Source organism: Gallinula chloropus (genome assembly GCF_964237585.1).
Source record: "Gallinula chloropus genome assembly, chromosome: 11".
NCBI classification, from domain to species: Eukaryota; Metazoa; Chordata; class Aves; order Gruiformes; family Rallidae; genus Gallinula; species Gallinula chloropus.
The window spans coordinates 6,053,455-6,064,303 of NC_140096.1; the positions used below are offsets into that span (position 1 = coordinate 6,053,455).

General features: G+C 49.5%; 1 protein-coding gene across 1 annotated transcript; it reads left to right on the top strand.

The window, feature by feature from the left end:
• Positions 1 to 547: 547 nt before the first annotated feature.
• On the top strand, positions 548 to 9,385 carry NEXMIF (neurite extension and migration factor; the record flags this gene model as incomplete). The annotated part of the gene is made up of 2 exons (XM_084269123.1): positions 548 to 638; positions 5,073 to 9,385. Exons 1-2 carry the CDS (start codon positions 563 to 565, stop codon positions 9,383 to 9,385), a joined length of 4,389 nt encoding a protein of 1,462 aa, XP_084125249.1. The 5' UTR covers positions 548 to 562.
• Between the last annotated feature and the right edge of the window lie 1,464 nt (positions 9,386 to 10,849).

Sequence of the window (10,849 nt, forward strand, 5' to 3'; positions counted from 1 at the left end):
GGTAGTTTTTCATACCTGCCACTGTTAGGAAGGCAATAGCAGTAGCTGACAGGTAGGGTGAGCGGTTGACCCTCAGGATATCTGCATTTCTCCAGGGCAGAGTTCCTGTTGCCTTAACTGGTCTGAGTCCTCTCCTCTCCATGTCTTTGCTGTCCTGTCTGGAGATGATAATGCTTACCTGCTTTTGCAGGTATCTTTGGGGCGATGCGAAGGGTGTTGGGGAGGTGCAGAGCACCACCACCCACCCACCCACCCCCCACCAGACTTTGGGGAAGGAAATGGTAATACATCATGCTTTAACCTTGTTGAAACACAATGGGCTTGGCTTTCAGAGTGGGAAAGTGAAAACACCATAGCCCAAATAAAGAGTGTTTGTCCTGGTGAGCTGGCTGAGGGCAGGACGTGGTGAGGTTGTGTGGGGTGGAGTTTTATGGCTGTTATTTTTTATTCACGGTTCCTGGAGCCACTGCTGGGATTTGCACTGACTGTGGTTATGTTTCTGGAAACGTGCAGGTTGGCCAGATGCAGTGGGGCATGGAGTGAACAGAAAGAGGTTAAATTGATGGATGACCAACAAGAGCAGGATTGTGCCTCAGAAGACCAAGAAACCATCCTGATTAATGGGGTGAAAGAAAATGGTAAGGAACTTAATTACAGTACATGAGGGAGCAGCGACAACTTGCAAGCCAACTTATTTTCCTAATTCCTTTTGCATAGTTGATGTTAGCATTTTTCAGGTACCTCTGCAGTGTGGAGCAGGATGGTAAATGTGTGTTTTCTGCCCAGATGTCACTCCAGCTATGAATCCACACCTTTTCTAGGCCTTAACATGTACTGCTTTTGCCCATGCATGTGCCTGGTTGGAAATGTTTATGTGGCTAGTTGGAAATGTTTATGTGCATGTGTGAATTGAATTGAAGACCTGAGTTTGGTTTCTTAGGGAAAAAAGTCCTGGAAGATTTATGTAGCCCCTTGGTCTGCTGGGAATCTTCCCATCTCTTTGCAAATATTTATGAACACACCAACCAATCTCATCAAAATTTGATGGAAGGTCCCTACAAACTGGGGAAAACTCAGAGCTTGGGTAGAAGAGGCAAGTCCCAGTTAGTACCTGTGGGAAGGGAAGGTTGGCCCTGTGAGCTCGTTAGTGCCTTTTCTGCATGGGATCCCCTGGCCCATGCCACCACTTCTGCACATGCTGTAGGGCATCCTCCTGGGAGCCACTACATCATTGCAGCTTCTGTCGATGTCAGTGGGGAAGGACAAGCCCCTTCCAGCAGCCTGCCCACCATGCCCACCTTTGTCTGTACCTACTTCATCAGTTCCATGCTTGCTTTCCAAGGCAGTCACTCATGAGGAGTAGCAGCGCTCTGCTGCCCAAAGACCCAATTAAAATAATTAATCCTCTGAGCATCTTCTCAAGTCATTTGGACTTGAGTTGCTAGCCAAGTAAATGCACCGGTGGCCCAGCGCTGCAGCAGAGCCTGATGTTTTCATCCTTCTTCATGTTTTTATGTTTAATTTCACGCTATTTACATTTTCTATTGGCCTGTAAATCTTGACACATGGGTATTTATATAAACTTGGCCCTGTTAGATATCAAGGGCTTCGTCCTCTGATGTCTTGGGCGTTCAAATCCTTGTGTCTCCTCAAAACAAGGTTCACCCCAGCAAAAGCGTGTAGAGTCAAAGTGTGCTTGTTCGTAACTGAAAACTTGGAGTGACTCCAGGCACTGGGTGCCCGTGAGGACCCAGCAGCGTGTGCTGGTGGCAGGTGATGTGTATACTCACACGTGCCCCTGCAATACAGTTTTGGAGGTGTCTGTCATTGTTGGCCCATCTCCTTCACATGGTGGAGCTGCGGCTGACGGAGCTGCAAGGTGGTCCAGCCATGCTCCCCTTGTCTAAATGAACAGGCAGCACAGCTGGCGCTTGCCTGCTCAGTGGAATGGGCAACTTCTAGACTTCTTCCATGGAATTGAATTAAACAGGATGTAAAAAGCACTTTAATGAAACAATGTTGTGTAGGAGTCGCCAGGGCATCCAAAGCAGCAAGCAGGCCAGCAGCTCCGATGCCACCAGCTCCACGTTGCTGGCACTGGGGGTGATGCTTTTTGCCTCCTCTCACCCTCACTGTGACTGGGTGTTGGTTGCCCTGAATCCAGAGCAGGCCAGGGGCTGCCGTGGTGCCCACGGAGCGATGGGCCGCCCTCTGGAGCTGATGGACAGCAGGAGCATTCAGTATTTTTCCGCTCAGACTGCCCATGGGCTTTAGGGTGGCTGCTGAGCTAATCAGGGGACATGGGACATAACAACCCAGTGCAGAGATACAGGCTTGGGGCAGAGTGGCTGGAGAGCTGTCAAGTGGACAAGGACCTGGGGGTGTTGGATGACTGCCAACTGAACATGGGCCAGCAGTGTGCCCAGGTGGCCAGGAAAGCCAATGGCATCCTGGTTTATGTCAGAAATCGCGTGGCCAGTAGGTCTGGGGAGGTGATTGTGCCCCTGTACTCAGCACTGGGGAGGCCGCACCTCGAGTGCTGGTCCAGTTCTGGGCTCCTCACCATAAGAAGGACATTGACGTCCTTGAGCATGTCCAGAGAAGGGCATCAAGGCTGGGGAAGGGGCTGGAGGGCAAATCGTATGAGGAGCAGCTGAGGAAGCTGGGGGGTGTTCAGCCTGGAGAAAAGGCTGAGGGGCGACCTTATCCCCACCTCCACTGACCTGACAAGGGGAAATGGCCTCAAGCTGCACCAGGGCAGGGTCAGAGCAGATATGAGGGAAAGTTCTTCCCTGAAAGAGCGGTCAGGGCCTGGAACAAGCTGTCCAGGGAGGGGGTTGAGTCACCAACCCTGGATGTATTTGAAAGATGGTTAGATGAGGTGCTCAGGGATATGGTTTGGCATAGGACAGGAACGGTTGGACTTGATGATCTTAAAGGTCTTTTCCAACCCTGTGATTCTGTGATTTTTGCTTCTCCAGCGTTTTTTAACTAGGCTTTTGGAGTACTTTAGAGCATCAGTTGGCTGTGTGCCTGACTTCAGGAGGATACGAGCCCTAGGAAATCAGATTTCAGCATTTGTATTTCACAGGAGTTAAGTTCACTTACACAAGTTTACACCCAAAGAGAGTTTATTTTCTAGAATAGCATCTCCATGTATCCAGTGCAGCATTTGAGATTGAATTTCAGCTTTCTTGAGTCTCACAGCATTCACAGCCATTCTTTTATCCCCAAATTCTCCATGCTTCCTGTCAGCTCCAAGCTGATTTTTATTTTATTTTCCTTCTGAAGTGGAACTGCAGTGGTTAATTTGTTTTGGTGCTTAAGGGAAAAGATTCCACCTCTGCAGTTCTGATCTGAAAACTGGTGGGAGGGACTCAAACCCAGATTTTAATACTTTTTTTTGAACCCTTTCTGAGGGAAGGTAAGCAGCACAGAATTCAAGCAAGTCAGTCTGGTCTTTCCCAAGCCATGCGTGTCGAAGGTGTTTCCAGATGATGCATTGCACTTCTGCTTTGGTTTGGAGAGCGTTCAGAGAGTTCTTCAAAGTCCTCAGGGCGCTGCACAGCTCTGACTGCAGCTTCTCTGTGCTGGCTTCAGACGTGACCAATGGCTCCATCCCCAAGGCTCCCATAGCAGAAAATTCCTGGGAGTTTTTGGGATGAGACATGGGGGATTTTGACCTCCTCCGAGTTTTACACTTGGTGCAGGTGGGCAGCCCTCCACTGCATCCCACTCCTTTTTGTATTGCCCACCTGTAGATGGGGCTGCTCCACTCAGCAGCACCGGCACCGCGGCACGGCGGGTATCGCGTGGTGCCAGCAGTACGTGTGCCTGCATGAGCCTTCCCTTCCCAACCTGTGCCAGTCAGCGGAGGCGCGGGAGGAGGCTCACAAAAGCACGGAGGGTCGCGGTAACCGTGTAGGTGCTAAATCCCTTTGGATACACCATTTCTTGTGACAGTCTGCTGCTCCAGCTGCATTTTAAAGCGCTGGTCCTTCCTCAGAAAGCCTGCACTGCTTCCACTCTCACTCCCCCCTCCCCAGCCTTCACTGGAGCTGCTGGAAAGGTAAGAGGTGAGCCTGCTACAAAAGCTCTGGGCTCAGCTCGGAGTCATCAGAGGTCTCTGGCTGGTGTGAATGCACACATTGGTGTGTATATATATATATGTATTTTTAATACAGAAAGAGATACCAGAGTGTGCTCGTGGATGAAAAGACATCGTATTAAAATTTCAAAGGTCGTATCATCCATTGAGCCAGAAGTCAGACAGAAGCGTAGTCATAACTTCATCCTGCCATGGAGGAGAGAGACGAGGTGAAAATTAAAAAAATCCTTAGGTTAAAAAAAGAAAATCCTTATGTTACTCAAAAGGCATTTTTAGGGATTAGGGAAGAATGGCAAAACCCACAGTAATTCTAACAATAATTGCTTTAAACGCTGAGTTACCTTTGCCTTTCCCTTGGCGTGGACAGTGACAAAAAGACTGTTCGGCTTTTCTAACCAGCTGTAACTTCCTGACTCCAGCGTGGTAGCGCAGTCCAGGTATGTGCTTCAGCTGCAGACTCTGCAGGGTGGGGGGGCTTGCTTTGTTTCTTATTTTTCCATTATCTCTTGTCAGTGTTAATGGGAACGTTTTTATTAGACTTGTTTTGTTTTTTTGATAACCATGTCAGCCTTGGAAGGCAGTATCCAGGTAACGATGTGTAGATGAGGAGGAAAGAACAGATGGGGTTTGGTTTGGTTTGGTTTGGTTTGGTTTGGTTTGGTTTGGTTTGGTTTGGTGGGTTTTTTAAACATACCCTTGTACCTCTTCAGCTGGCTGCAGGGATGGGAGGGGTTACCTCTCCCTTCCTTGCACATCACCACATTGGTTAGGTCTGGCTGGGAAGGATCGGGCTCCCGCTGGAAGGGCATCTGCCGCTTCCCGAGGGAGTGGTTGGGAAAAGTCACCACCAAACCTCAGGGAGAAGGGGAGTGGGATGGTGAGCCCGAGCAGAGCTGCAAGGGTTGTAAACCCTCTCTCTTTTTCTTTCTTTTCTCCTGCCCTTTTCCTTTATGCCCTCCCCCAGAATCGCACACCCTGGATGGCGATGAGAGGCCTTGCACCGCCGCCGAGGCCGCGGTCACGTTCTCAGCCTTGACAACAGCTCAGAAGGAAAACCACGCGTGCCACCGGTCGCTGACGCCCCTGACTTCAAAGAAGCCCTGCTTGCTGAGCCCGCCGTCGCCTCTGAGGCTCACGGATGTACCTGAGCACACCTCGGATGACTCCTCCGCCCATGCCATCTCCCTCACATCCTGCGTGACGAAGGGCATGAGCTCCTGGTCACTGCCGGGCGACTGTGAGAAGGCTCCCTTCACCATGATGGAGCCTGGAGGCATGTCAGCGCTGACAGGCGACTGCTTGATGCAGCCGAGCCGGACCTGTCTGGGCTGCTTTATTGAATCAAAGGACGGCATTGATGCGGAGCCGGGAATAAGCTTGAAAGTGGGGGATATAAATAGGGATTATGACACCTGTTCAGTCTCTGATATAGGGATTCACTGCATGAGCACAGGAGAAACCATGAGATATGGGGATCAACTGCTTTCAGACCAGCTTTTAAGCTTCCCTATGCATAAATCGAGGGCAGCGGACAAAAGAGATGCAGAAAAATCTGACAGTGATTCAGAGGACCCCACTCAGAAAAATTATTACGAGGGATTACTATTAGACAAATGCAATGGTGAGGAACCTTTACTAACAAATCCCAACCAGGAATGGGGCTATTTTGAATCTTTCATTAGTGAAAGTAAAATTGAGCTGCTTGACCTCTGCTCCAAAAATGAGCTTTCTGTAAATCTGTTTTCCGAGGAAGACGTGGATAATTACATGTTTGATGACGACGATTCCACCTTGGGAAGTGATGTCTGCTCCCTAAAGATTAGATACGAATCTTTCCAGGACAACGTGCGGGAGAAGACCACTGCTCTACAAGAAGATGCCCAGTTCAACTTCTTCCCCAGCGTGTTCAGCAACTGCACCAAAAGGGACAGCAGGAGCACCCTGAAAAGGGGGCCCGGTGGTGCCACCGACCCTTCTCAATTCAAATCTGAGGAAGGCATCATCTGGGGGGAGGAGGAGGAGGATGGCGAGGAAGAGGACGGTGAGGAGGAGGAGAAAGCTGCCTTAAATAAATCTTGCAACAGCACGGAGATGGTGCAGTATGTGGGCTCCAAGAGGAGCCACTTCTTGGACTCGGTGAATTCCACAGAGGACTCCGGGGAGTTCAGCGATGACAGCACTTGCACAGAGTCCTCCTACGATGTGCTGCAGGATATCAAGGACTGCAGCCGGTACCTGGCCCGGGACCACTCCAGCTCCTTCATTCAGCAGAACTATGGGTTGCGGGCGAAGAGGAAAGTGCGATATAGCGACGACTACTTGTATGATGTGGACTCCATTGAGAACGAGAAGATCCTGGACAAGAAGGAGTGGCTCCCAGACGGGCCCAAGGAAGAGGACGATGACGAGTGGTGCCCCAAGAAACGGCGAAAAGTCTCTCGCAAGGAGCCCCCCGTTATCATCAAGTACATCATCATTAACAGGTTTAAAGGGGAGAAGCATATGTTGGTGAAGCTCAGCAAAGTGGATGCCAACGAGACAACTGTTACCCTAAATGAGGAGCTGCTCAGCAAATACGAGAAGCTGGCCCCACTGAAGGGCTTCTGGCAGGAGAGGCAGCAGAGCCGCCTGGATTTGCTCAGATCATCTCTCTACCACAAGCAGAATTTCTATCTTAACGGCTCAGATGCTTCGTTCCTCCCTCACCCACGGAAGCGAAAATGCAAGCTAGCGAACAGGCACCGGATTCAAAGAATTAAAGCCATTGAGCAATCAGTGAACAAGCTGGGCTCTTGCTCCTCTGATCACAAGCAGCCTTGCAGCAGTAAAGAGGATGCGGGCCTGAAAGGGCTGCCGGCATTAGCCATTGCCACCCCCAGCTGTGCCAATGGATTACACGTAAATGACATCACGGGCATTGCCGCCGTGAAATGCAAATCGCAGGAACGGGAGCACAAGGGGCCAGAGAGGAAAGTGCTCCGCAGAATCAAATTCAAAAGTGAAGCCAGGTTGAAGTGCAAGAAGATCAAAGCTGCTACGGGTACGGCGGAGGGCTCCCCGGTGCTGGAAAACCAGGACTCCGCAGCGCGTCTGAAGGACGAAAGCGTTCCTTGTGCTTCAAACAGCTCCCATCTCCCAGAATGCCACGAGGATAAGGTTGCTAAAAATTCTCCTTTCCTACCATCCACCTCCTCTCCAGACAAGCCTCTGCCATCTGCTAATATCACTACCAATGTACCCCTGATCCCTGGAGGGTATCTGCAGACGTTGTTAGATGCTTCGGATTTGTCGAGCAACACCGGTATCTCATACTTCACCCAGCATCCCTCTGAGCAACAGCAGCAGCCACAGCACCCCCTGCCCAGCATCATCCCAGCGGAAAAGCCCTTCCCGGCTCTGCAGCCAGCACAGAGCTGCGTGCTCTCCCCGCCCTCCGAGTCAGAGCTGCAACAGTCACCTGGTCACTTGGAGATGGAGCAGAGCAGCTTCGGTAGCATGTGGCCGGCCAGCAAGGCTGCCGGCAGCAGCTGCCAGGACTTCCCCGGTGACATGCGGGAGGCGGCTGGGCTGCCGAGCGACTTTGGCGGCGGCACTGCCACGGGCGCGGACGGCCTCCCTGCCTCTGGATACACTCAAGTCAATCTGAATAGCAGCAAATTGCTATACCAAAAAAATTACATGCCAGATAGCCAACAAGTGCAGTCTGATGATTCTTATCAGTCATGTCATTTCAATAATGGAGAGGGGCGCTTCCATTTCCAGCGAGGTACACTGAGTACAGATGATGGCAGGCTCATTAGTTTTGATTCAGTGGGTTCATTGTCAGTTAGTTCTAGCAATTACAGTTCTTTAAGTTTAAAGTCTTGTGAAAAGGACGGCGAGGATGATATTAATGATGATTTCTTGGCCCACTGCAGTCCCAAGCTAGTGATCCAGCAGAGCATAGATGAGATCACCCCTTTGAAGGAGTCCACGGACCTTTTAGACATTTCCAACTTCACGCCTGATAAGTTCCGCCAGTCGTCTCTTTCGGAGATGTCCCCTCCAGACACTCCCAACCTGTCCCCGCAGATAGCTGGCTCCGATGCCAAGCCGCTGGGTGCCCTGAAGGGCTTTCAGGAGAGCCCCCAGGCCGCCATCAACAGCTCTGAGAAGGTCAAGTGGAACTGCGGGGTTCTGCAGACCGAGGATCAGGCTGATAATGGGTTTGCTTTAAATAATCACCAGTTCCAGTTCCATATGTTCAACGATGAAGATTCTGTCAGCCTTCTCGAAAAGAGTCCATGCTTGTCAACATTTAATGAGCCATCTGGTCAAATTAGCACCAATAGCAAAGTGTCAAAATCAAAGAGGAAAAGTTCATCCAGCAAGAATGTGGGTACAAACCAAAGCTCTTCCCAGAAAGCCACCCGGAAAAAATCACCCAAAACCAACAAAGGAACAGAGAAGCCTCCAGGGAAGAACTCCAGGCAGGCGCCCAAATCCACCAGGAAAGGAAAAAATGCAGCGGGAGTCAACGGCGAGAAGGCTCCGGCGGTTGGCGGCAGGGCTGTCAACCAGTTGAGTGGCGCAGCCACCACCACCAAGGGCCTCACCGAGAGCGCTCAGCATTGCAGCCCGGCCGGCGTGAAACTGGGCAAGCACAACGGGCTCTCCAGAGAGTGGGCACTGGGAAAAGAGGGGGGCACGGGCTGGTCGGAACCCAGCCTGGGCAATGCCACCAGCCTCCTGGACGATGATCAGAGGGAGTTTGAGGAACCTTCCAACATCCTATCCAACATCGCGTCGGGGATGGCGGACGTCCAGAGGTTTATGATGGCCTCCATCGAGCCCTTGTGGGGACCCGTTGGCCACAACAGCGTCCCGGACATCTTCCGCTCCCCAGAGTCCAACAGCCTGAAACTAAAAACTCTTAAAATTTTGGCAGGGACGTCCCAGGAGTCGAAGAAGAAGGCGAACGGCGGCTCGCCGGGGGCAGCAAAGAACCACAAGTCGAACAACAAGGGCTCTAGCAAAAACAGCAAAGCCGTAACCTGCGACCCCGGTCGCCCCAACTGCTCAACCGGGTATGGCACGGACCTTCACGCTCCCTTTTTTGATAAAAACTATAGTAACCTGAGCACTTTAGGCAATAACGGACCTACCCATAAAAAACTCTACCGGCATAAATCCAGTTCGAAATCGCTGAGGGATGAGAACTGTAAAATCAAGCGAACGGACCGCGAACAGCCCCACAAGGACCCCCCCGTGACAGCTGCTTTTGAGAAACTGAGGTAATGCTGCACCAAACTGGCTGGAATGCCCCTTAACCTCCCTCCCACCTGCTAAGCCCGCTGTTCCTCAGTTTTTCCTTCTGAAAGCGAAAGTTGCATGAAAAAAAAAAAAAAAAGAAAAGAAAAAAAAAAAAAAAGACGTTCCCTTTTTACAGTTTTGGTTGGTTTTGGTTTTGGGGTCGGTTTTTGGGGGTTTGGTTGGGTTTTTTTGGTTGGTTGGCTTTTTTTAATTACTTTTTAAAAAAAAAATGCATGAAAATACTTACTACTTGCAAGCTACCTAAAAGAATGACCGATTTTCTGGCTTGGCTGGGGTTAAAAAAACTAACAAGGCTCCTCTTCTCTGCTGTTTGGCTTCTTCGGTTTTTAATTACTTATTTATTGAAGGGGGGGGGGATTAAGAAAAACAAAATGAAACAAAACAAAACCAAACCACCCGCCATGATTATAACACGCTCTTTTTAGTGATTTTTGACAAGGAAAGAGTTTGGGGGGTTCTTCTTTTTTTTTGGAGGGGGGGACACATTTTGTAGAAAAAAATAAATCAGAAAAAAAAAAAGGTTATGCATCCGAAAGGCCAAGATCTCGGAACCTTAAACGGCTCTTTACTTTGCAAATGAGAACTCGCTCCTAATTGAGCTTCACCTGGCAATTTTGAGTGCTTTCTGGCCCCCTCTGCTGTTTTATCTCCTAACCTGCATCATCTAAAGCCGCATCTCCTGCACCTGCCCTCGCGTTCGCTCCGTCGTGGTGGCTCCAGGCTGAGCTCACTTAAGATGGCATGAAATGTTTGATTTTTTTCCTGCAGGGAATCAGACTCCATTCTTCTTAAAGCAGAAACAACAGTTTGGGGTTTTCCTGTATTTGAAGAAGAGACTCCCTTTTCTAGAAAGACGGTCGATGCTCGTTTCTTTTTTTTCTATTATTTTTCTCCTTTTTTAACTCTCTTTTTAAATTTTTTTTTTCTTTCCTCAGTTGGGGTTTGGTTGGGGTTTCTTTGGGGTTTTGGGGTTGGTTTTTTTCCCTGTCGGTTCCTTTTGGAAATCTGCCTTGTGGTTATGTCGCAATGTCAAGTGCTGAAATGAAGAGTTTGAACTTGTGGGAATTTTATTATTTGAAAGCGAACCTAACCTGGTATTCTCTGTGAAAGACTGTTTCAAAGTCATACTGTTGTACAGTAGTTTATGCACTATTACCCACAACAACAAAAAATTGTGCCAAACTATGAACAAGTGACTGTATTGTATATATTTTTACTTCTCTATCAACATTGGGTTGTGAGTGTTTTCTGCAGCTATGCCTTTTGGTTTTACTAGAAACATTCCAGTTGTTAAGTACTAACCACCACCACCCCCCAACCCCCTTTGAAAGCACCTGTAACTCACGATGAAAACGATACCGTTCACTTATACAACTTACCAAAAGTTTTATGGACATGACTAAAAGTGTGCCAAATTTACTTACCTCA